The sequence below is a fragment of the Dendrobium catenatum genome, unplaced genomic scaffold (genome assembly GCF_001605985.2).
Source record: "Dendrobium catenatum unplaced genomic scaffold, ASM160598v2 fragScaff_scaffold_1470, whole genome shotgun sequence".
NCBI lineage: Eukaryota > Viridiplantae > Streptophyta > Magnoliopsida > Asparagales > Orchidaceae > Dendrobium > Dendrobium catenatum.
The window spans coordinates 1,019,006-1,046,435 of record NW_021319932.1 but is presented as its reverse complement, the minus strand read 5'-3'; the positions used below and the strand labels follow the sequence as shown (position 1 = coordinate 1,046,435).

Sequence of the window (27,430 nt, the reverse complement as noted above, 5' to 3'; positions counted from 1 at the left end):
GTAGAACTTTCCATAGTACTTCTCTTGGAACTTTAACCTATGCTTTCTCCAAATCAATAAAAATCATATGCAGATCCTTCTCATTCTCTCTATAATTCTCCATCAAACCTCTCAATAAATGTATAACTTCAGTAGTAGACCTACCTAGCATGAATCCAAATTGATTTTGAGAAATATTAGTGTCACGCCGCAACCTATGCTCCATAACTCTCTCCCATAATTTTAAAGTACGATACATTAACTTAATTCCTCTATAATTTAAACAATCTTGTGCATCACCTTTATTCTTAGAAATAGGAATCAACACATTCATTCTCCACTCATATGGCATCTTTTTAGTCTTCAAAATAATATTGAAAAGTTTAGTATGCCAAGAAATTCCTTCATCTCCTAAGCATTTTCAACACCTCTATTGGAATATTAGCAGGTCTAACAACCTTTCCACACTTGATTTTCTTTAAAGCCTCTTTTAACTTTGGTTTTACTAATACGCCGATAAAAACTAAAATTTTTATTTTCATTTTGGGTTTTACGATTACTAAAATCAATTGCATTCTCATAATCTTCATTTAGAAGTTCGACAAAATATCTCATCCACTTTTGTTGAATATCCTTATCTAATAAAAACGCTTTTTGATCTTCATCCTTAATACACTTCACTTGAAATAAATCCTTACTACTACCATCTCTTTGTTTAACTAACTTATACATATATATCTTGTTGATGATATAGTTAATTTAATATCACAATTCTTAGAGGTAATCTTTCATTCTAGCGCCTTGTTTAATTCTACTTGTTTCTCTTTCCCTTGCACCAATCTATTTGGTGGATGCAATTTTTCTTTTGGTCCTTTGCTCAACATGGGATGTGGATGCTTAAATGGTTTGATAAATTTCATGTTCAATATGGAGCAAATTTTAACCATCACCACCAACAACAATAACGACATCAAGCCTTTATCCCACTATGTCGGGCTGGCTACATGAGTATTTTTTCTCTATTGTGTCATGTTAAAAGTCGAATTCTCGTTTAAATCTAATAAGTAAAGATCATTTCTGATATTCTCTAAGGTCTTTTTATATCTACCTCTACCTTTCTTAACATAAGTCAAATCTAATACCTCTACTTTCCTAACCGGGCCATCGGAAGGCCGCCGTTTTACGTGACCAAACCATCTAAGGCGACTCTCTCTAATCTTATCTTCCACTGGGGCTACTCCAACTTTTTCACGAATATGCTCATTTTGTATCCTATCTCTAAGAGTAAAGCCACTCATCCACCTGAGCATCCTCATCTCTGCAACAATTAACTTAGTATTAGGCTTCTAGTATGGAGCAAATTTTCACCATAGAGTAAATTTTAAGTTAACCATATTATATTCATTTGAACTTTCTACATTCACCTTCGAGACATACTTTGTTGACGTGGTACCATGCGAGGTATCCATCCTCATATTTGCCTTTACTTTGATGATGATCATGCTGAAGTTCTTAGCTTTGTAGCACTTTACGAAGTTTGTTCTCCACTTTTTCATGAACCCTCAGGCTCCTTACCATGACAATTGTGCCCTTTTAGAACTGTATCTTTTTATTGATGCGTTGGATCAATGTTGATTTCCATGTTTAATTGACTTTAGGGTAGGTATCCCAAACATACCTCAAATGGCACTCGATTGGTGGAACTATGTGAAGGACGATGGAAAGCAAATTGGATGTATGTGGTTTTTCATCTCAAGTCTTTGGATGATGGGAATTTATGCCTCGCATAGGATGTATCATTATTCTATTGATAATTTTTGTTTGGCTGTTATTTGGTGGATGAATAAATGTATTCTTCATTCATCATGTCCATAATGACTTCTAAAAGTTGCTAAGCGAGAATCCTATGAGAGCTGGCTTCTACTTAGTTGTTGTCATCGCACAAACGAATTTATTCTTTGTGAAATGTAGATTGCAACATGATTGCAAAAAGAGCATGGGCGAGAGAGCATGTCTTCCCTCTTGTTTTGATGCCTCTTTTTGTATTTGATGACATGGTCGAATTGTTGTAATTATGTTCATCCACTTCATATTACAGACTTGTTGAAGCTGTAGTTATGTTTGAAGATATTGAAGCATTTTGTGGTTGGCATGAACTAGGGCTGTGTGTTGTTTGGACAAAATAAAAAGATAAATCAAGCAAAATTATTTCGGTTAACTCGTTTTTATTCAAGTAGCATCAGTTTGATAGCGGTCTTCTTATTTGTTTTTTTTTTTTTTTTTTTCAGTTCGATTTTGTAAATTTTGATTTGGATCTGAGTATCGATTGACCAAAAACCTTGGTTCGAGAGTGGTTTTGTGTGTCCTATTGAAGAAACAATTCTAATTTTTGATTCTTTTCATCTCATTTAAGCAGTCGTAGAAGGTTGATGGAATTAATGCCATTTATATATGAGGCTATGTGCTCCAACTGAAAGACCTCCTATAGGAACTGATAACCATAAGAACAATCAATGGATCTGAACAATCTAGCCTAAACTTCTCATTTGGTTCACTAGAATTGATCGAATAGTTGAATGAGATTGTGTCAGTTTAATTTTTGTACTGAATCTTAATTTTATTAGTTCAATTCCAATGCCGTCTAAGTAGAAATCAATCAATTAAGCTAGTTCAATGAACTCAACCAACCAAACTAATTGAATAGATAATCCTATTGTGAACCATAGTTTTCTTCCCAAATAGATAAGTTCAGTAATGCTTCACCACTTGATGAAGTGCTAGAAATTGTTCATCGAATGTAGGACAGTATTTGTTTCTATCTTGTAGAGTTTTGGATTAATAGGTTATATGCCTCTTATCTCGCATAATGATCACTCCAACTGCATACCTCCTCCAACTTCAAATGGTATCAATATTAGGCAAAGCCAAAACAAGCTCCTCGCTTATTCTCCTTTCTATAGAAAAAACATATCCTTGTGTGTTCTTTCTGATAGAAGCTTTTTATTGGCCTTTGTTAGAGTGTGAACTGGTGAAGCAATCAAACAGAAATTTTGAATTATAATGAACCTCCTGATATATTCCGATATTGTCAAAGTTTCCATAAAGCTGTGAACCTTGTTTACATCCTTTGGCGCATCCCCAAATAAGGTAAGGTCTTTTTATCTAAATCACACTTATTGTGATCAAGGTAATGTTGATTGTTTTATAGTAGGTTGAGCTCGTTCACATGCAAAAGGCGTTCTTCTCATGTTTGTTTGTTGATGAGGATGCCATGAATTATATTGTTGTTGCTAGAGCATTAGTGCATTACAAAGGCTGAATGATATCACCATTGATTTATGCACTCGTTGTCTTATTTTGAATGTGTTGTTTCAAGAATCCTATTTCTTGATGTAAAAGATGCTAGTTTGACTTATGATCAAATTTTGAGAGCATGGACGAATGCTTCAACTAGTTCAAGGGATCATCTCGATGGAGAAGAGGGTACTTATTTTTCAGAGTGATCTTATTCATTGCCCATTAGTTACAACACATGCACCGACTATCATCCTTCTTGGTTACCATAACAATTAGAGATTTATCAAGGAAAGTTATTTGATTTGATGAGTTTATAGTTGATTAAGACTTATTTCTTTTTCTTCTTATTCTCAACCACTAAGTTGTGACTCAATGTTGGGTAGTGGAGCATTAGAGGCAAGTTTATTTTTTTTGCTCCATTATTCATTGTGCTAGAAGATCAGCTCCTGGAAGAGGATAGAGTACTCCTCCGCAAGCTATAGTTTTCTTTGCTTCCCACAATCAGCATGTTCTTTTTATTTTTACCAAGAAAAAAGGAAGGTGCTTTTTCGTGTAAATAATTTTGTCATATTTGTTTGATTGTTATTTTAAATGATGAGCAAGCATTGCTATCCAATTTTTTTGATCTGATGAAGAGAATTATGAATTGTTGCCAATTACTAATGATGCTTTTGACTTCCTCTATTGCCACCTTATTTATGAGTTAGAAATCCCCACTTTTGTTGTTGGTATAGCTAACACTGTCTTTGGTGAGTCTATATTGTTCTTCCCTTTAGATGTAGATATCAATTAAAGATGATTTGATAAGTCTATGTGGTTGTTCCCTTAGGTATGAGCAACTAAAGATGATTTGATAAATATGTGGTTGGACTACTTCACAAGCCACTTCATTAATGCACTTTTGAATGATGGCTAAGTGGATGCAATATTGTCGATCAATCCTCATTTCGATGTCTTATTGGATACAACGGAGTAGTTAAGGGTGAGGAAGATTAGAAATCTCCAAACTAACTCTCTTAAAAAGACTTGAGAAGATTAGCTTTCTTTGAATGTTCACACCTATGATGGCATTGATCACTTTTTGCTTGACTCATGTATGTAAAGAAAGCAATTCCTTGTGCATAACAATATGGATCGTTGGTCTCTTGTTTATCTTCTTTGACATCACCATCAAGGAAAAACTCGAGTTGGACCGATACAATTGATTGGCTTGGTTTAACATCAAGTACCTTGATCTTGTAAGCACCGAGATTTGAGAGGTTAGATTTGTTTGAGAAGCTTATGTGAGGAGGTAGGTCAAGATTATACCAAGAGGACCTATTCATGATCGAGGGATTTCTCTTGCCTTTATTAAATTATTTTAAAATATGTAAAGCTTGAGAAATTTTATGAGAGTTTGTAGGAGATATGATGGAAGAGTTCTACAATATGAAAAAAAGTATGGTTAAGAGATATAGTTCTTTGAACTCACCAAAGAAGCGAGAGAATTGCCACCAATTATTCTGTAAACAAGGGCTTCGACTACCAAGCTTTATTCCAAGAATTTAACGCTAAAGATTTCATTTCAAAATACATTAATCCTTTCATTATTTCACATAGAATATTTATAGTCTTATGTATAAGAAAAATTTGAAGCAAATGGAAAGTGGCTTAAGAATTTGGGTGGGGGTGATTTTTTTGAAAGGTTGTTTGGGTGATTCAAGGACCATTAGTGGAAATTAGCACCTATTCACACCAAAGAGAGGTATGGATGATCACTTTTAATGCGGTGGTTGCATTTTTGATGCAACTATCTCTCATTTGAACTTAGGTGACATGTTCCTCTATAATGTGAAATTTAAAATTAAAAATTTGAATTAAAAAAATTCAAATAAGTATCATAAAAATGCAGATATCAATATTTTAGTCTTGGACTTATAATGATAACAACGATAAATAAAAAAAAACATTATCTTGGTTTGGGCTCTTGTGATCAATGCTTAAAAAGACAAAATAAGATATTGAAGTATTTTGCCTTAGCGAGGCGAGATGTAAGCCTCAAAATGAAAAAAAAAAACTAGAAAATTATAACTCATAAAAATTACAAAGAATAAAATAAATTATCAACATAATTATTTGTTTTAAAGTTAATATTATTATAACACAAAAGTTTGGAACTAGATTCAAATTAAGCACTCACTTCAAACTTAAATACACCCAAGGCAACCACATCTTCACTTTGGCATTCTTTAGAAGAATCCTTACTGTCAGTGTCAAAGTCATCTTCAAAATCTTCTTCAACTGTAATATTTCTTTCTTACCTTTATATAATTAGTATTTTGTTAGATATAATTTGAAATAAAATAATTTAAGTCATTTTATTTCGAGGCGAACGCCTCACAGAAGTGAGGTGAAGCACGCCTCAATGCGCACCTTAGTTTATTTGAGGCGTACGCGTCAAGGAACGGGATGGTGCGTTCGGCTCGACGCGCTACGGGAAACAATTGCGCTAAGGCACACCTCAAGGCGCGCTTCTGATTGCGCAATTTTAAACACCGTTTACAATCACTGTTGATAAGATAATCCAAACAAGATATTATTTGGAGAGAAAGAAAATAAAAATTCTATAAGATTATCCAAGCATATATAGAGTGAAGTGTAGCAAATGGTATGGATTTCTAGAAACAATAATGCAGCGAAGCACAAAAAATGAATGCAAATGAAATCTCCATATTTCTAGGAGATTTGCTCAAATCTAAATAAGAGGTCAAGTATGGGCTTAAGTTGATGTAGACAAAGGGGGGGTGGGGGTGTCAACACAAGTCCAAAATAATTCAAATTTTGGCTTCCCTTGAGTCTAGTAGTTCATCATATTTGACTAAATTTTTAGTTCATTTATGAGCTGGACTTTAGTTCATTTATTGAACTAAGGGTTAGCTCATTATGAGCTAATATTTTAGTTCATTTATTATCCTATATTAAATGTACTTTTATGCTTTTTTATGTTTTTAATTATGTAGGTCTCTTGGAATTCCAAACCGGCTTTTGGAATTCTGAGAAATGTCTTTTCCCATGAGGTGACTCTTTGGTTTCCTCATGGCTTTTAGTATTTTGTGTTTGCCTCTTGGGATCTCACGGGTTGGCTCTTCTTCCGTGACCGTCATCGTTTCCCGTGGCCGTGGCTCTCGGTCCGTGCGGTTCCCCTCGTCTCCCGTGGCTGTCTCCTTGGTTCCTGGTTTGGGTGTTTAACCGTGAGCTTGGGGGGGAGTTTTTTTATGTGTTAATGCTTTGAATTAAGTTTAAATTAAATGTAAGGTGTCTTTTGGTCTTCCTTTTCATACCTATAAATATGGGGGGTTATGTAATGTTTGAAATAGTTGAATGATATTTGATTTTTGGGAAAAATCTGTTAACCTGCGGGTTGTTTGGAAATCCTGCGGGCTCTTTCCACCCTTCTTTTCTCATCCCCTCCGGAAATCCTGCGGGCTCTTTCACAACCTTTCTTCTCGGGCTCTAACCTCGTTCGTCTCTCCGCAATCGCCATTCCACCTGTATCCTTCTTCTCTAAGTGAAGCAACTTTAGGGTGTCGTCATTTTATTTGCAAGAGTCGTTTGTGTTGTTGTAAGTTTTCTTTTGTTTAGTTTAAATTGAAATGTAAGAGTTTGCTCGTCTCTTTTCTCGTCTTTAGTCATTTCGCCCGTAGAAGTCCGTCGTGTCTTTTGTGATCAAGAGATATAGGCTCCCTGTATCTTTTGCTTGCATCATAAGTTCAACCTAAGGCTAAACTAACCTAATTAAACATTCATGGATAAGAATGATTGCTACAAGCTCCCTAGCAATTATCTTAGCCATTGGCACAAACTCAAACGCTCTAATTTCTTTCAAATGCCCAAAATTGAGAGAGATAAAAGAAAGAGGGAATGTAATTCATGAATAATGACTATACTTCTTGCTGAAGAAATAAATGTAGCATTAGGAAGAAGAAATAAAAGAGTCCATGGTCTACTTAAGGCTTTTAGTCCTTCCATCACTGTGAACCCTCCTCTTCAACTCCTCGCTTCCTCCTTAAAAATTGTAACTAGCAAAGCCACAAAACGTTTTATAAGTTTCCATATTTGAAATGCACTTTACTTGTGCTCTGTTGTTGCTCACATGTTGGTGATATGCTTGATGTCGAGCTGCTGTTCGTGTGTTGGAGACGTGCTTGATGTCGTGGTGTTGCACCATTGCTCGCTTGTTGGTGACGGGCTCGACACTGAGATGTTGCAGAGGATTTACTAAGAACTCTTGCACAATTTCCCTATTCCTTATACTTATTCGATCCAATTCGAAGAACTGCTGCTTTTGTGCATGTGTGTGGGGATGATAGGGTTAAGTATTCGTTAATATAGAGTGAATCCTAAATTAAATCTAATTGATTGAGGAGGCACCTCAAAATGTCTTGTATGAAAAAGGCGTAAGCCTCACCAAAATTGGTGAGGCTTAAGCCTTTAGGTGCGCTTGGAGGTTTGCTCCTGGATTGCTTTTTTAATCCATGCTCGTGATTGACCCATGCCCACCTCCATGTGCACCTTGTCCTCCTTGTGTTGCATTAATTCTCCTCCACTTGAATGAACTCTACTCAATATTGTTGATGCATTATGCATTATAATAGTAAGTACCATCTCTAATCTCTAACACCTGAAGAGAAATCCTTTGTGTCATGCAAACGGGTTAGCATGAATACATTTGCTAATGTTTATTACTATTGGAGCAAGTATATAAGCATTTAGGCCATATGAATTTATTCTAAAAATTTTCATGTAAAATAGTTTCAAAACCATTAGAACTAATTGAAGATCTGCCTAGGTGTTTTTAAGGTTTGCTTCTTGTGGTATTAAATATGTGTCATTTTCAATTCTTTCACAATGAAAGTCAATTGACAAATGTTTTTAAGGATTACCAATGATTCCCAACTTCCTCCATACATTTATTATTTTTCTTTGGTGATTTGGTAAACGCTGCTTTTAGATGTTGCAATTCAACCATGTTATCATGCAATGAAAAGATAATGACATCAGATGGAGGCATTTTGATTGAACGGCTTATAAGAAACTTTAGGAAGAAAAGTAATATGGTCTAATACACATATGAAAAACTTACCATTGCTCGTGTTGTAATATTGGCTCACTTCTCACTATCTACGCTTTAGTTTTGATACCAAATTGTATATATATTGGTATGGAATTTGAAATGAGGTTCAACAAAGCTTTGATGTTTGTAGAGAGTTAAGAATTATGTGGAATTGGTTGCCATGTTTGTGGATTAGTTGGTGAAGTGTGGCCAAGGGATAATGGTCGACCAAGGGCTTGGGCGAGGGATTAGTTGATTGCTTGTTTTAGAATTGTGGAATTTATTGAAGGAAAATGGAGATGCTCCAGGGACTAAAAAAAGTTGGATTAGATAAATGAGTATTCTAATGTTGTAATGGAGCATATGATGACATTCCAAAAGTTATTGAGAGTTTTGGGAGGAGTTAGGTCACGAGGACTTCGTCTTGGCTGAGGGCATTTTATTATTATTTTTTTATTTTATTTTAAATTTTTTTAGGCTGAGGGCATTCCTTTTGCTTTATAATTTTGAAATATGAAAAGCTTGGGAAGTGCTATGTGCTTGTGTAGGGGAGATAGTAGAAGGATTCTACAACAAAAAAAAGAGTTGAGTTTATGAGAAATAGTTTCTGAACTCACCGAAGAAGAAAGCAGAAAAAAATTGCCTACAAGCAATTTCCAAACAAAGGAGTTCGACTGATCTTCATTCTAAGAGTTTAACACTCAAAACTTCATTTCAAACAACATCGATCCATGCATTCCTTTAACATAAAATACCAATAATGTTACATAGAAAAAAAAAATTGAAATAATCAAAAGGGAGGAATGCGTTAGGGTGCTTTGGTGGTTTAAGCACCCATTGGTTAAGAGAAGCACCTCTTCACACTAAGGAAGGGTGTGGATGACCACACTCTTGATGGTTAGTTGCATTTTTAATGCTACCACCTCTCATTTGAATTTTGCATGACATTTTCTTTGGAATTTGAAATTTTAATTTTAAAAATTCAAATATTTGAATGAAAAAAAATAAATTTTAGAATTTCAATAGTTATAAATATTACCAAAGCACATTTTACTACACTTTAATCTTAGACTTCCTATAATGAAAACAAATAAATTAAAAGAAAAACTTAGCTAATATATTTGTTTGGGCTCTTGTGATTGGCCCATGTCTATATCTATGTGCTCCTTCTCCTCTTGGTGATGCATCAATTTTTTTGTTAAGTGTGACATTATGTTGCCATATCATAATACACAATCCACCCTATATAAATTACTAAACCTTTTATAAACACGAAGTAGTAAATTACTAAACCTTTTATAAACACGAAGTATATGAGGACTACAATTCTTATAAAAGATGGTAGACATAGTCACATCTTCAAGTTTCTTGTTGGCTTAAATATTAGGTATAATAAAGTGATGTAGAACGGGTAGGAGATTGCTAGGGGGAGGATCTGCTCTCCAAAATCTGAAGGAAATTTCCTTCAGGAAATCTGAAAATTTCACAGTTGTTTTCTGAATTCAGAAGAGCATTCCAACTTCAGGTGCTGGGAAGAAAGAATTATGGGAGGAGTTTTAGCCTTTAGTCCAGCAAGGATCTGCCGTGAGAAAGAGGAGCTTTTAGGGAAAGAGGAGGGAGACGGGTGGGAGAGAGAGGAAGCTCTGGGATTTATTTCAGAATTCAGTTCTGAAAATTCCAAATTTTATGTTCAGGAAAACTGAAACACTTTCAGATTTTTGGCATTGAAATCTGAATACAATTTCTGAGAAAAGTTGAGGGGAAATTCACGGGAGTGAGAGGGTGGCGGGTTGGGAATTCCTTAATTAATTCCTTAGATGTGGGAATTAATTTAGGAGTTACGGGAGATGCAAATTTCAGCCACATAAGTGAGGAAGGAATTTAGAAATATTGCCTTGAGGGGAGGTGGGGAATTAGGAACCAAATCCTAATTGACTCCTTAATGGGGCCGGCAGCTTGCATGAAATAAGGGGGCTTTGAATGAGGTGATTTAAAGCTCGTTGATTTAAATTTAGGAAATTTCAAAATCTGAAATTTAATTTCAGTTTTGATTGAAATTGGGGGGAAGTTTAATTTGAAAATTGATTTCAAATTAAGAGGCCATTAATACTTTAACTGGGGAATTAATGATTTGGGTTTAGAATTTAGAAAAGAACTAATTAAGTCCCTTTTGAATTTGAAATTCAAATAGGATGAAAATTGGAAACTTTCCAAAAATAGGATGGCAAATTAGGAAAACTTTTCAATTATGTCATGAATTTGAATTTGAAAGCTATCCAAGATTTGCTCACCCAAATTCCAATTGGTTTAAAGTAAGTACTTTCCTAAAATAGGCGAACTAAATTAGGAACTAAAATTCGAATTTCAAATCTAGATAATTTGAATTTCAATTTGGTCCAAATTTGATCTAACCTAAATTAGGACGCTTCTATGAAATAATGAACTGGAGGTGGCCGGCGGGTTTGGACTAGTGGCCGGCTGCTTTATGAAGGTTGGGGGGAAAATTTTTGACCATGGGGTGCAGAGAGGGAGGAAGAATATGAAAAGGACTACGTGGAGTGATAAGGAAGAAAACAAAAACCAAAGATAAAACGAAAGATAGAAGACAAGAACTGCGAGCCTCGGACTCTTCCGACGACTGACGGGTGATGCTTTGCCCTTCTCAAAGGGACTTCAGTTCACGAGTCCGGACCCATCCTGTGGCTGGTGAAAACTCCGATTCCTCTCCATAGGAATCTCACTAACGCTCTCTCACAAAGAACAAAAGTGTGGACCCAAAATTTTTTTAAATCAATTCTTCCTCCCTTTTACAATAGCTTAAGGCCCTATATATAGGCCACAACTTGAGAAAAATCAAAATTACAAAATTGCCCCTTGGGCCACAACACTCAAATAAACTAACCTAGGGGTAAAACATGAAATACATCAAATAAGAATTAAAATGCGGGAAATAACTCATAATTGAAAATTTAAATAATGGCCGTCGATTTACGACGCCGCCTGTGATAAGTGCGCCAAATCTTCGTGCCGATGTCCGCATCATAAAGTTTGTAGTTGAATCATTGGAATAAATCTTATCACACAAATTGAGGAAATCTTTGCAGTGGTACGAAAGAGGAAAGCCATAGACAAGTGATGCTTGGAAAAATAATTAGTGTGGTTGCTAGCCTAGTTGAAGGCTTTGCATTAATTATTTCTTGAGCACAACCTCAGCTGCAAGACAATAATAAATGCATAGTGACTATTGTGAGAAATCTCATCATATTAGAGATACTTGCTACAAATTGTACGACAGACCAACCAATGGACAATCCACCCAATCCGTTGAGCAAAATGTTTTTGTAGGACATGAAAATATGAAATTGAATAGTCTCCATTTAGCAAAGATCATCTAAATCACTTTATGTAAATGCTAAAATCTTGTTACTTATCTTGTCTGTTTTGTGGCAGAGCACGTAGAGATTTTGTAGTACTTTTTATTTGGTTTATGGATTCGTGAGTTTCTGATCATATAACTAGTCTCTCTTATTTTGTTAGTACTGCCCATTATCTGGATTTTAAAAAAATTAATAGTGTTGAAGAAAGGTTTTCATCTATTGTCGGTAAAAGATAGATTAAAATCTTAGAAAATATTACCTTGAATACCTTAAACAATATTTTATGCACGCCAAAATCTTGCCTGTAATGTCCCTTTTAGCAAACTTTTTAAAGATAGTAATTGCTTAATATTTTTCTATCTTCCATTTGTGCTTTTCTGGACTAGAACTTTTGGCATTGACGATTGGAATTGCTAGATAAATAAATGGATTATAGTACTTTGATGAGAAGTCTTCCTGGAATAAAGAAGCTGGTGAATTACATGGTACTAGTTCAATTTATGTTAATGATCAATCTATATTATGGCATAGAAGATTAAGACATCTAAATTTTCCTGATCTCAAATATTTTTTTTATTGAATTATTTAAAAGAATTGATTGTTCTAAAATTATTAGGAGTCATGTCACTTAACTAAAGATCATCATGTGTTTTTTCCAATAAATTCTTACTCTGCCTTAAAACCATTTTATTTTTTTTCCATAATGATGTTTGGGACCCTCATAAGATTAAATAGTTTATGGAAAAAATGATTTGTAGATCACTTCAAATTATGTTGGGTTTACTTAATGAATACAAAATCTTAGGTCGAGCAAAAATTTAAAGATTTCTTTTTCTTCTTTCTTTCATTTGATCGAAAATCAATTTCAATATAAAATTTACATTCTAAGGACTGACAACGAAATTATGTATTTGGACTAATTGCTTGGAGCAATCATTTTAGAAAAAATGGTCCTTCTCTTAATAAACTTGATGTGATACTCTATAATAAAATGACATAGCTGAAAGAAAAAAATTGCACTTACTAGAAGCTGCTCGGGCCATTATGTTTTCAATGAATGCTCCAAAATGTTATGGAGAAATACTCGCTTAATTGGTTGTTATTTAATTAATAGAATGCCTTTAAGAGATTTGAATTTGAAACACCTTTGCTAATACTTAAATTTTTTTTTCCTTTCATCCAGAATCACTGTTGATTTTTCCATTGAAGTTTTGGGTTGCATTTGTTATATTTGCATGCGAAATACCTTTAGGTCAAACCGTGATCCTAATGTTTAAAATGCATCTTTCTAGGTTATGTTCTATTTTAAAAGGTTATATAGATGCTTTAATCCTATCACACTCATCATAAATTGGAGGTAAATCTTGTGTGACTAGTAAAAATAATTTGGGAGACTCAACATTAGCCTTTTGGAAGACATTTTGACCACAAAATAGCAAGCTAGAAATGAAATATTGTATGTTCAAAGTTTTGGAAGCCTATGCTAAATATGTAGATGGTTTGACAGACGTAGAAGTAACAAAAATTGTAACCTTAGTATATTGGGTTCTACTCAAAGCTACATATCATCTCTTAGTAGTTGGTTGAATGGCAGGAAAAATATGTAGTCTATAATGAAGTGCTTGACTTGGTGTATTCTTTGTATCTGATTTAGGATTGTGTGATTGCTTAGATGAGGACTTGATGCTCATAGCATGAAATGAATAAGTAGAGATGCCATTGAACTTAAATTGATGTTTTCCGCCCATGGTGTATAATATTCATGTTATAAAGCCTAGAGTGATGAGGATATATGCAATATCCATTGCATGCTACTAATAATATGCCAAGCAAAGGATTTGTTGATTTCACATTCCTAATCAATGTTAGCATCGGGTCCATGTAGAGTGCCAAATGTTGAAAAAACATTTTCCCTGATCATTTTGGTAGGATCAATAGATCGTCATTGGGACAATCATGGCACCTATATTGGTTGTCCTTGTTGAGAATGGATTTGATCAGGAATCTTGCGATGTGCATCACATTAATAAGTCAAGGTAGGACTTTCGACTTGGGTAGGCTCGATGTATTGTTTTGGATGGTTTAAATCCTTAAATAGTTTGCTAGAGATTTTCTAGTATGACGTGAAAGATTTTGTGGCAGACGTTGGTATTCTAATGGATTCCCCATTTGTAGCTATTTGTGCAAGCAATTTTTTTTTAGATGGCCTTTTTTAGTTTTGTGCTTATTCATATCCCAATATTATTTGTTAATGTAAAATGAAAGTTAGAATCAAGATTCAAGATATGTGCGCACTTGAAATTTAATTTCACCTTGAGGGTCAGGATCCACATTGGTTTATCCTAACTTTGAACATCTTTAAAAACTGTCATTATTTGTTATAATTTTATCATCCTTTTATTTAGTCTAATCGGCATAATCAAAATTTTCAAGCAATATTTTTGTAGGATTAGCTTACAATAAAGGTGTGTATGCACACGAGGTGTGGAAATGATTAGAAATTTTTTGGAGATGAAGGAATTTATTGGTTTACTAAAATTTTTAATATTATTTTGAAAACTAAAAAGATGCCAGATGAGTGAAGATTGAGTGTGTTGATTCCTATTTTTAAGAATAATGTAAGCTTTGTCGAGGATCACATTTATTTGATTTTTTTTTTCAGTGGGAGAATATAGTCAAGGAAGATAATTTTTGGAAAATTTTAACAATTCCTTTAATTAATTCCGACATAAATAAGAGTAGGGAAACTAGTAAAGATACTCCAAGCACATCTATGCTAGATATTGCTTTATCAAAAATTGGAGTAGATCATATTGCATATGGATTATCACCCTCAACCAGAGCTTTTACTTTTCTGTAAGAAAAAATGTTCTCCAAAAGTACTACTGCTCCAAAGTCCAAATGTTTCTTAAGCAGATGTCCAATGTGATTCTCCAAGGTATGATTCCCCTCCTCAGGGTAATTTTCCTTTAACACCTATTTCTTCCACACTTATTTTACCTATCTTGAAACTCCTATTGCATTTAGAAAAGAAACCTGTGCTTGCACCAAACATCCCATGAAAAAATACCTACCAGGCTACCATATGAAAACTTTTCAAGAAGTCATAAAGCCTTTGGATCTTATATCTCTAATCTGTTTATTCTAAGGATCGAAGCATTAGGTGTTCCAAATTGGAAATTATCAATTATAGAAGAAATGTATGCTTTAAGTGTGAACAAAAGTTGGAGTGTTGTTGATCTGACCAAAGACAAGAAGACTGTTGGATGCAAATGGGTATTTATGATGAAATACAAAATTGATGGGAGTGTGGAGCAAGACTTGTAGTAAAATGAATCACTTAGACCCATGATATTGATCACCAAAGAGACATTTGCGTCTTTTTCCAAAATTTAGTTTATCTAAATACTTCTCTCTTGTAGTTAATTTTAATTGGCTCCTTTATTAGTTTGATATTAAGAACACATTCCTTAATGGATATCTGCAAGAAGTAGTATGCATGAATCTTCTCTTAGATTTAAAGACAATTTGGGAAAGGAGGTATGTAGGTAAAAGAAAATATTACATGGTTTCAAACAGTCTCTTAGAGTATGGTTTGAAAATTTTGACAAATTTTCAGGAGATATGATTTTCAATAAAGTCAAGCTGACCACACTATTCTTCAAGTAGGTAAAAAAGCAATGCATATTGTTTATGTTGATGACATGATCATAACTTGAGTTGATTTTGTTGAAATCAACATGTTGAAGAAAGCTTGACGCCACATTTAACATCAAAGATCTTGGAAAACTTATGCTGTTCATCGTCATGGAGTTTACCCTACTACCTCCTTTATATGCTTAGGATGCGCACACCTACCAATGAAGATAAGGATTATAGAGCACACTGATTAAAAGGATTTTTGTCCTATGGATTACCTGTTTTGGAGCCCTGTCCTCATATTGCAATATATGTGCCGCAATAGCAATGACCTCTCGCCTCCTCATCTTCTTTTTTAAGTATTTTGTGTAAATAGCTTTGGTTAATTTTCAAATTTAAGACTATTGGACATGTCTATATAATTCACTAATCTTTGTACAAACACCAAGCAATAAAAGTACAGCAAACTTTCATCTTATTTACTCTCTTTTCTCTCTTCTTTTTCATTATTTATATTTATTGTTTTAGTAGAGCGGCTGACTTACCAACTCATTTGATAATCCTCTTCGTTATGTTAGCATTACTCTTGGACTTCCTTGATTAGAGTTTTTATGGGCAAGATTAGGATTATTTTGGTCCAAAACTATTTGACATTCTTGGAATAATGCCAGCTGATGGAGCCATCCAACAATTTGGGAGTCTGGACAATGGAAATGATTCTTTTTGATGTGATATGATTCCAAATGGATCCATTCACGTAAGCTTAATATGTTCAACTAAGCTTTTTTGATTTGTTGGCATGCCTAACTACGTGTGATTTGATGCCTAGGAAGTTGGACCTAATCATGCAAATAGATATAGAGGGAAGCAACATAAGAGAGCCAGGAAGCAACTGCTATATCCATAACTTCAACGTAACCTTTTCTAACTCTGATCTATGAATTCAAGAAGAACTTGAAGAAAGATATCTTCTACCAAAAAGATTGATGGGGGTGGAGGTGGTTACATGGAAGGGGTGTGGTTATAAGTGAAAGGTGCTGTTACAAGAGTGTGGCGCTTGACACCGTTACAAATGAAATGAAAGAATTGAATCCCTATGTAAAGAAGGAAAACTGTTTGCACAAAGCAAGCCGTTCAGCTCAAAGACAAACTTCCGGCTTGGAACAATCATTCTGCAAACGCAAACTTGGAACAGCTGTTCATGTCTTGTTTTCATGTTTATATGATATCTGATCATGCTGAGGCAGTGTATGTTGGCTACATGGTTATATTGATTGTTTGATACTGTTTTTCTCTGTTTTTGGATATGTGCACTTTATTTTCATGCTTGCCAATCGACTACCTCACTTGCATGCTTAAATTAATGATGCTTTTTTTTTCTTTCCGTTTTCCATGAGTCTACTTTCATGCTCTTGCATATCTAGCCATCTCAGCTTTTAGATTTATAGGTATGCATGCCTAAGCGACCTATCCTACCTATGGATCTCGCCCATGTTTTTAGAATTTGAAGCTGTCAAGTTTACCTAGTATTTTTTCGTATGTAGGAAAAAGAGCTACTTGAGAAACAAAATGTGTGGCTTGATGAGGAGCTAACGAGAAAAGCTAACAGCCTTTTTGAGTTGCGTAGAACACAAATGGATGCTGAATCAGATGCGTCTAGCAAAATTGCTGATGTAAGCATTGAAGTTTAATATTATATAAACTCTTAACATATCTTCTTATTTATCCATTCAGTTTTTTTTTTGTTATTTAAATCATTTTGCATTTCAGCTAGAGAGGCAGGTCAAGGAATACTCCATTTCACTTAACCACAGTAAGGAAAGAGCAAAGGACCTCGAGCTAAGAGTCAAATCGTTGGAAGAGGTATCATAGAAATATTGTCATTTGCCCTCCTAAATGCATAATATTGATGGTTAATTGCTGAATTGCAGGACTTGCGTTCATCTAAGGATATTTCTGCTACTCATGAAGAGCACTTTAATGCTGAACTTTCAACTGTAAGTGAAATTTTATTTGTTCATGTGAGTTTACGACCACGACTACTGGGTATGGATTTTTATTTTGCGTAGTTTATTTGGTCAATAATATTGTATGACTACTTTGTTATGAGGATACAACTAAACTGGTCTTCTGTTTTGCATATAATAGAGTTGTCTGTAAAATATCAACTGAGTTGGTCGGTCATCAATGTCAGTCTGATTAAATTGATTTTAAGGAAAAAAGTATGCCGTGTGTTGCTCTCTTAGTAAAATATGCGATGGGTATGAAATTAACATTGATAAATGCATGCATTATATGAATTTGATTCCAGGATTCCAAATGATAAATACTAACCACGTAATTGAAATAAAAAGTAAAATTTTTAATTCGATAAAAAAATTATGCTTGATCAAAATAAAAATATAAAATGTAAAAGTTTTCTCATATTTACAAGAGTGTAATATGTAAATAAATGTATTAAAATTTTTAAAGTTTAAAATTCTCTTATCTTTGCGCTTTTGGAAATATATGAGGAATGTAAGTTTTTTTCAATAATTTATGTATACTTATCAATTATTATACAAGTATAACAAACAAATATTTTAACTTGGTTACCAATAAACTTTTTTCTTAGTTCATGAATGTGTGTTTTTGTATAGTATATGAATGTGTGAATATATCATTTTTGTGGTTTGCCTCAGTTTTTTACTCTTCGATCTTTTTCTGGGGTTACCAATAAAATTTTTTCTCTATGAAGAAGTGCTTATGCTTTTTTTTTTGTATGGAATGATTGCTGAGCTTTTTTGGTTTGGATTTTGTTTTGTTGCTTCCATTTTCTAATGATACTTCATCAATATTGGTTTGAGTTATTAAGGCATTTTCTTAGTTCTTGCAATTCTTCTAAATAACAATCTTTCTAATATTTAGATATACACTTCAAGAGCAGGAACCTTAAAAAGCATTTTATTTTCTTAAGTGAATTGGAAGGTAAACGGTTTAAATGAGTTAACGTTATCTCCATTCTTCACATCACTGTCACTGAACGGGCAGATTTCGTTATCATTTTCAATTTGCTAAAGTGCTGGATGTTCTCATATTGATTATTTATTGTTGTATCTATATTTTATTTAATTTCTCTTCTTATCTATGTGTTGCTTTTTTTATTTCCTTTATGGAAACATTGAAAGGTTAATAAGCTTGTTGAATTATACAAAGCAAGTTCGGAGGAATGGTCCAAAAAGGCTGGTGAGCTCGACGGTGTCATCAAAGCACTTGAGGTTTGGAGTTGAGCTTTGGCTAGCACTCATAAGTACTTAAACTAATTTATATGCAGTAGTTCACCGTGGTTTTTGGGACTTGCAGACACATCTCAGTCAAGTTGAAGATGACTATAAAGAGAAATTGGACAAGGAAGCATCATTGAGAAAAGATCTTGAGATTGTAAGTTTTCCTCTTTTGTTACATGACTCAGGTTCTTTATTTATTTTGCGTAGTTGGTTATCCAAGGTGTAACGCCTCAACCAAGCTTGTCATTATGTTGGTGTTTGGTTGTGTGAGTAGATGGGATAGGTTTGGGGTGGAAGCATAGCAATGGCTTTTCAATAGAATATAACAAGAAATATAACTATTGTACAAAAGCAAAATTAAATCCAATAGATTTATCTAATAGAAGAATATTAATTCTGTAATGCCGCAATGCCACAAGTATAGTTAGGGCATTCTCAAGCTGCTTTGCTAGTTGTATGTAAAAAAGTTTACTGTAGTTTTGATGTGGGCAAACTAGACAATAGAACCAAAATAGGAGAACACTAGGACAAGTAGAACATAACTCTATTCAATTTCGAAAAATTACATCCGAACAAAATGCCAAGACAAACCAAAATCGAATAAACAAAACAAAATTTTTAAAATAAAAGACTATTCTCAGAACAATCGGCAAGCGGTTTTCTGACATGCAACAAAAATTAGGTAAAATGAGATAAGTGCTTAGGGCTTGCAAACCAAGGGTCCACCATAGCAACAAGGTCCAATGTCCAACAAAACTCCTACGGCAAATGTCACCAAATTCTGCCAACAAACACCTCCAATAGCTCAAGAAGAAGGATACAAGTGGAGTGGAACTTGCGGAGAGAAGAAGAGATTAGAAGCCCAAGACGAAATAAGGAGAGAAGAGAGAAATGGAACAAGCTCTCAAGCTTTTCCAAGGTAGAAGAAGAAACTGATGGGGACATCAGATCATGGAAAGTTTACCAGCGACGTGGCCGCCGATCTACGGCCACGATCGAGTCTTTATATTTTTGAGTCGATGTATTTTATTTTCATGCATTTTATTATTTGCTTATGTAGGTTTTATTATTTCCCGTTGTACCCCTTTTTATGGGAGTTGTCATGTGTAAGCCTAAGGGCATTTGTGTCATGTTATTTGGAGTCTTTTGTATGAGGCTATTTAAAGCCCCCTTTGTATTATTTTGAGATTAATGAATGATTATTGAAAAATTTTCCTGCATATGTGTTTGAGAGCATTGAGAGTTCTTGGAGAGTTTTGAGAGATCCTTTGGAGAGGGATTTTGGCGCATCACCCACCAACCTTGGAGACGGCCGGGTTCGTGGTTTTATTTCTTTTATTTTGTCTTCATCCCTTCCACGTTCATCTCTCCCTTCCCACATCCCACCACCGCCGGCCATAGCCCAACCTTTCCCGTTCAACTCCACTATTTTCTCCCACCCGAGCGCCCCTCCCCTCACGGGATCGCCGGCCATCTACCCACATCCTGCCGACCACCCCTTCACAACCCGCCGGCCACCTTACCTCTTCATCCCCTTGAGTTTCCTAATTAGGTATGAGTGGATTTGGGATATTTTGAAAGTTCAAATCTTTGAATTTTGAATTTTGAAATCCTTCCTAAACCAACTCTTCTAATTTAGGAAAGTTTCTAATTTTGATCTAAATTGAATTTAAATTTCAATTGGATTTAAAATAACTATTTCCTAAATTCAAAACTGCAGTTAAGAAACTTTAATTGCTCTAATTAAAGTCTCTCTTAACCATGCATACCACCGGCCACTTATTTGAGCAAGTTAGGATATATTTCCTAATTGCACCCTAGACTACTTTGGAAATAATCTAACTTTTTCTTTTGCCTGGGCCGATTTTTTTTTTCTTTCATTGCCTTGTTTTAATTATTTCCTAATGCTTGAGTTTTAACTTAGGAAACAAGGCCCCACCCCTTCTCTAGCCCGCCAACTCCCTCTCCCTGTCACCGCCTCTTCCCTCCTCTGATTGCATGAAATAAATCCTCTTCCAAAATCTGTACAGGAGACTTGCCCTCAGCTTTTCCGTCACAACTAAAGCTAAGCTCTCCTCCACATTCCCTACATCCAGCCCATTAGAAACTGAGAAATCCATCTCAGGTTTTCTTGATTGATAATCTGAAACTATTTTCAGATTGTAAGAGGAGAGGTTTGAGAACGTGCAATCCTATCCTTTACCAGGAGAAACTTCCTTCTCCTTGTCACTACATAAGAGGCGCATCAAATGCTCAAGGACCTTCTCCATTGTGACGGAGACCATGGACGAAGACGTTGAAGGCAACGCATGACGGATCTCCAGATCTTTTTGGCGAAGGTTTCTTTTCTCACTTGTATCTTATTTCTTTGGAATCTAAATTCTCACTTGGTTTGATTGTATTCACGAAAGCTCCTCCCAGTGCTCTTGCTATGCTTAGCCACTTGTAGGAATTGAGCGTACCTTCTATGCATCCTACATCTCGTTGTTAGATTAGGGATTAACTTGAAGCCTACTATTTTGCGTTGTTTGATTTTCTTATTTATTTTTGAAAGCTTCAAAGCTCAGAACATGTAATCTCACCTAAGCAAAGCATTTCCTTAGTTGTTTTGAATCATCGTGAGAATTGCTAGTAATTGTTTTCTAGATTTATTCTAATCTATGAATTGTGCAATGTCTAAATGAATGCATAATCATCCCATCTAAGTAGTCCTGCATCATATAGACTATGTTTATTAAACTAAGCAAAGTCCATATAAGAAAGATGAGCTCATCCAAGCCCTCTTGCATGTTCAAAACCAAAGTTGTAAGATAAATTTATCACCTCTTATAGCTATGATCTCGATCAATTGCTATACAAAAAGGTATTAAAAAATATACTAAACATCCCCTATAGCCCATAACCAAGTACTCATCCTTTGAGAACTTCTCTCATATACATAAAGCATTCCATACAGTAAACATCTTAATAGTAAAGCCCACAGCAACAAAACATAACCCATCCCTTCCAGATTCCATGAAATGATGTTACCATCTAGGCCATGAAGTCACGTATACACGATAAATTATTGTGTGGAGATCGAATGCAGAATGCTGTCCGTAAATCAATCAGAATGTGCCACATCAGCAGTACATAGCAGCGATATCGATCGGTACCGAACAGTACCGACCCACGGTACTGAGCGAAAGGGTGATGTGGCGCATTCTGATTGACCTCTAGATAGTGTTCGACGTCCGCACAAAATCATTAATCGACATACACACATTACTTTATTTTGTTCGGAAAGACAATCAACTCATCAATACATTCAAAAACTTTGCCATCACAACTTCAAAAATATTCTGAAAAAACTAAAAATATCAGATCTCTACCATAAGGGAGAGTGTTGAAGCCATAAAAGAAGGTTTTTGGCAGGTAGAGCCAAACAGGTGCAACAATATTTGCAGGATGAATTACTCATTGAACGCAATCCAATGGATTGGTGAGCAGTAAAGATTAATGGAAACATTTGGCTTGAAAGGGCATGTTGAAGCTTGTAACCGACTTCACAGTTCACCCAACAGAAATCCAGACTTGCTTAATAACAAACCACCAACAAAGTTATAGAAAATAACAAATACATAAGACTTAACGGTTCACCCACAGAATTCCCAGACTTCCAGAGAGAGATTTTAAAAAGATATCATTAAAATAGTGGGTCCAAGACATATAAGGAGCTTTTTGAAATAGCTTGGTAAAAGTATAATTGGCATTGATTATTTGATGGATTTTTAATTTTAAGGCAAAAAATGATGCTTCATAGTTCATTTTGAAGCGAAGAGTTTTACTATTGTTTCTCTACAACCTAATAACTGAAACTATCATAGACAATAATAACAATGTGGGCTAGCAGGCAAACTAGTAGCCAAAGAACGAATAGGCAAATAATGACATTAGAGTCAATTAAAGCCCAAAAAAACATTTCTTCAACGTGTATTGTAGGCATTACCGAGAGATGAAGCACTAGAAATATTATTTTGAATCTTAGGGGCTATTTGGATACGGTTAGGTTTAACTCATGTAGGATTTAATTAAATCCTTTTAAATTTGGATATACTAATCCCAATGGTGGTTAATCTAGAAAAATGTCTGCATCGTAGAGGTTAATTCAATTAACTTCATGTGGTACTTAGTACTTATTTAAGGATTAAAAGTGTTAGCTAATAGATAGATTTTAGTATATTTTGATAATTGATATCTAATCATAGTAAACATAATTGATATTAATATCTAATAATATTTTAATAATAATTCTACTGTAGTTATTTGATAATTAAAAATTTATAATCATATTAAAATAATATCTAACAAAATTTTAATAAATATTGATAATCAATTATCTAATCGTATTAATAATAATTTCTATGTTAGTTACTGTCAACATGAAATGATATTTTCTTTCTACATTGGGAAAGTTAATTTTTACTCGCAAAAAATTTCTATGCAATCATCTAAAATATTAATAAACTGTAATTTTTATTTAAATCCTTTAGGATGTTGAATTTTATTATATTTAACTTCCATGATTTTATCTTTGTTATCCCAAACTGTTTTTGGATAAAGTTTAAAATCAATTTTTATTTTTTTTAAACAGAAAAAATCCTCCAACAATAAACTCATAAAGATAATCCATGATTTGATTAACACCCCATAGAAATGACAAGTTGGTACTTTTCTAAAGTATGAGGAAATGTGAAAAAAAAAAAACTACAAAAAACTGTCTCTGTTTCATGCCAACAACATTGGCTACGAATAAAATCTTTCGTCATTTAAATTTAAATACTTCATTATCAGGATAACAAAAAAACGTAACACTTGAACATTAATAATAATAATAATAATAATAATACAACACTTGAACATTAGAAGCTGCAACCACTTGGGGGCAATCCCCTTTCATTGCAACGTCTTCCGAGCTGTCCATGACACATCCATGAGTTTTTTGAGATCTAAGTTTTGGAGCTTGAGGATCTCAACCTTGCGGATAAATACTATGCAGGGGGCAGATGCTGTTGTTGTCTTCTCAATCTTCTAACCGTTTGACCTTGGAATGAAATTTTCTGGCAGCCAACATTCTTCAGATCCCCATGATGAAGCTTGAATTCGCCATGATCTCCCTCATTTTACGATGAAATCAGGCGTGTAGCTGAAGCAGGCAGGCTGGCAAGGCGTTTTCCTGGCCTCCTGAATGATGGATTAGCTTTAATGGCCTTTGCCTTGGAAGCGGAAAATCCATGGCTTTTGTGGCCCTTTCCAACAGTGCAGAATTGCAAGGCGAGTAGCAAGTCTGTGCCCTGAAGCATCCTGGAGTGAATTGTCTCAACAGGTTCCCTTATGCTCTCCCGCTCCTTGATCACTCACACGACCTCTGTTCCTTCCACCGAGTAACCATCACAAAATTGTCGACATCAAATTTGATGAAGTAGACTATCTTATTAGCCTCGAGGTGGAAGCCTTTAGGTGTCGTTAGCCTTGATGAGAGATCAGGGTAGTGAATTGGTTGTCGCATCATAAGGTAAGATTGGAAGCCTTTCTGTCCAATTTGGACAGAAACGGACCTTGGCAGAGCTTGAAACTTTGCCACGTCTTCAATCCCTAATTGAAGCTGTAGACGAAAACGCCCCTTAGTGTCATAAAGAAGCAAAAACATTTCATTAGTTTTTTGGGATTTGGACAACATCCATAAACCACCGCAGGATAGGTCTTATCTTGTCTCTACCTTTGCCGTCCAACCATCACATGTCCTGCTCATAATAACAATGACTTCAGGCGATAAGTGAGAGCATTTTCGCCTGTTTCCTCAATATAAGGTATCAAGACAAACACTCCTAGCTTTATGAGGACCAGAGGATGGTTTGAGCAAAAGCACCACCAAGCTTATCAAGGGCATCCATTGCTTGGGGGCAATTGAGCCTCTTGAGATGTTTCTTTCAATCCCTAGCCATTATCTGTCAGGTTTTCCCACTGGAGAAGAAAAGCGGCACCACAACACCAAGTCGAACAAGTCTGGCCTTCTCACCCCTGCCGCTGAGCAATTAAGCGACGGTGGAAAGAAGACTGGGAAAAGGTGGCAACGTTACAGCTACAAGGAGAAGAACGAGCTAGAGAGGTGTCCAAAGAGGGTAAACTGTTCAGCTACAAATTAGAGAAGTCGTCATTAAGTATGAATGGATGCCACCAATTCGAATAACTTGTCCAAAGACATAAAAAGATTAGAAAATACTATATTTGAGGATTTTTTTATAACAAAATTTTATTATTTTTCACCCAAAAAAAATCTCACCAGCAAAAGCAACCAATGAGCTCTAGAAAATCGTAAAATCTAATATTAATCTGAAAAAATGAAGGTGAATTAACTTCCAAATGTAAGAGAGAGAAGGCAGCTTATCAGTCATGGGTTGCGGCAGAGAACGGCCTCAGAAATGATTCTCAGGGGGAAGGATTCAGGGTGGTCGAGTTTTGGTGGATGGATGAATTGGATCAGCAGAAAAGACAAGTAAGGTGGAAGCCAAATAGAGCTGAAGAGCTCGTCCAAATCGCTGCGGTGAGATGAGGGAAGTTGTCCAAGAAGGGAGGTATCCATCTCCTTCTTGTTTCTAAGATATTTATTGCATCAGGTTACCTGATGTAGAGATACATCAGGTAGCCTGTTAATATATGTCGTCGTTCTTATTTTACCGGCGGCCCCGACGACCCAACCGAAACGAACATGCCGGTATTTTGCTCGATTGTCTAGGTACTACTCGGTATTTTTGCTCGTACTACTCGGCATTTGCTCGGTACTACTCGTATTTGCTCGTATTGCTCGGTATATTTGCTCATTGGTACTTTGCTCGCGTATCTGGTTGTGTCCTCTCTCGGTATTGGCCGATCCCTCTCCTTCCTCCTCTTTCTTCTGATTCGAACCTCCTAAATCACTGATCCTTTGCAATCCCTCACCCGATCCTTTCCGTATTCTACCTCCTCTCATCCGCATGGTCGTGCAACGGCACCGTTCTCGCTCGCCCCGCGCTACTGACGATCTCAGCGCCGTTCTCGTCCTCCACTGACTCACCCCATCGTCGGCGCCACGCCGTCCGATCAAACTTCGTATTTCCGGTGGAAAGGGAAAGTCAGTCGATGGAAAAAGTCGAACGGACCACGAGTTGAGCCGCACGAGTGGAGTCCCCCGAAAGAAGCACGCAGAAATGGAGAAGGTTATCTCCACATAGCGAGCGGGATCTCGTTTGCTTCCGATTAAAATGTTGTAACTTCTGCGATCCGAGCAAATACGACCAATACCGAGCAAGTACCGAGCAAATAACCGAGCAAATAACGAGCACAATACCGAGTCGTACCGGAGTAAATACCGAGTAGTACCTAGCAATTACGCGAGCATACCAAGCAAATACCGCGCATGTCGTTTCGGGTTGGGTCGTTGGGCCGCGCGGTAAAAGTATAGAACACGTGGCGATATATTAAGCAGGCTAGCCTGATGTACTCTACATCCGGTAACCTGATGCAATAAAAAGTTCGTTTCTAAGGCTCTTAATTGCAGTTTTCCCTTTTTTGGGATCATGGATTAGAATACTGTGAAGCAGTCTAAACACAGTAAGACTGATTTACATAAGGTAATTGCTGAATTTGTGTTTCATTTTGATCTTTTGCAACTATTTATAAAAATAAGCATAAAATTATTAGGAAAAAATAAAATTTTCTTTCTGAAAAGTTATTTACTTAGATATGGACAATTCTTTTACTATTTTTTTTACTGCAATCATAATTTCTGTCTTATCATTACTTTTTTATTGTTTTTAAATATTTATATTCTATTAATTTTAAATAAATTTAAGAATTTTTTAATTTATTTTAACATAATTTATATCAAGAATTTTTTTAACCCAATTACTTTACATAATTATAATATGCATGCCCTAATAATCATACTATCACTCAGATCACAAATGGTAAATTTATTATAATATGATGCAAATAATAATACTGTCACTTATTCACAAATTATAATCACAGAGTATAATGAGGAAATTAAAACTCTTCAATCACGTAGGATATGTTTATGTTGATAGCAGTAATTTATAAAATTGATTGTAAAGTCATCTTAGAAAAATATTCACAATTGCCATGTCAAACCTGAATCTCTTCATGACTTATTTAATGGACAGTCGCGCTGCCAATTGGGAGAGATTATTACATGCGGAATTCGGATTGGAACTGCGGCTGAATTTTAAGGTGATCACAGTAAAAGCGCAATGTGCACAATAACTGTATTTTTAATACACACACTCACCGAATCCGGATAATTCTCTAATCTAGAATCTGCACGTAATAATATCTCTCACAGAGATTCTTGATCCCTGATAATCTTTCAGTTTTGGAGGTATTTTGCACGTACTGAGTGTCCTTTTTTTTTTCCTTAGATCTTTTTTAGTTACATTTGCTATAATTTTCCTTTTGATCTTTATACTTTGTAACTTCTCTTTTTATTTATGAAATTGGGCTATGCCCTCAATTTTCACAAAAAAAAAAAAGTTTTTTTCATAACTGTTGTAGTTATCATTAATACATTTTTATAAAATCAGATAATAAATTTTTATAATTATATTAATAAATTTAAGACCTCTTTAGGATGGCTAATGTTACAAAAATTTGTAAATTATTATGGAGAAAAACTAAAATTCTAATAACATATATGATAATTGATTTAAATTAAAAATGATAATAACATTTTTAAAATTAAGAAC

The 27,430-nt window shown here is 35.0% G+C and overlaps 1 protein-coding gene and 1 pseudogene across 1 annotated transcript in view; one reads left to right on the top strand and one right to left on the bottom strand.

Moving 5' to 3' along the window:
- LOC110104773 (nuclear-pore anchor-like) overlaps positions 1 to 19,356 on the top strand; it is a 32,720-nt gene extending 13,364 nt beyond the window's left edge. Inside the window, exons 4-9 of the mRNA XM_028700196.1 lie at positions 16,929 to 17,057; positions 17,155 to 17,247; positions 17,316 to 17,381; positions 18,552 to 18,641; positions 18,727 to 18,804; positions 19,333 to 19,356. Coding sequence (XP_028556029.1) covers positions 16,929 to 17,057; positions 17,155 to 17,247; positions 17,316 to 17,381; positions 18,552 to 18,641; positions 18,727 to 18,804; positions 19,333 to 19,341 — 465 coding nt within the window. The 3' untranslated portion in view covers positions 19,342 to 19,356. The remainder of the gene's footprint in view (positions 1 to 16,928; positions 17,058 to 17,154; positions 17,248 to 17,315; positions 17,382 to 18,551; positions 18,642 to 18,726; positions 18,805 to 19,332) is intronic.
- Positions 19,357 to 23,812: 4,456 nt separating this feature from the next.
- LOC114581003 lies at positions 23,813 to 24,634 on the bottom strand (annotated as a pseudogene).
- Between the last annotated feature and the right edge of the window lie 2,796 nt (positions 24,635 to 27,430).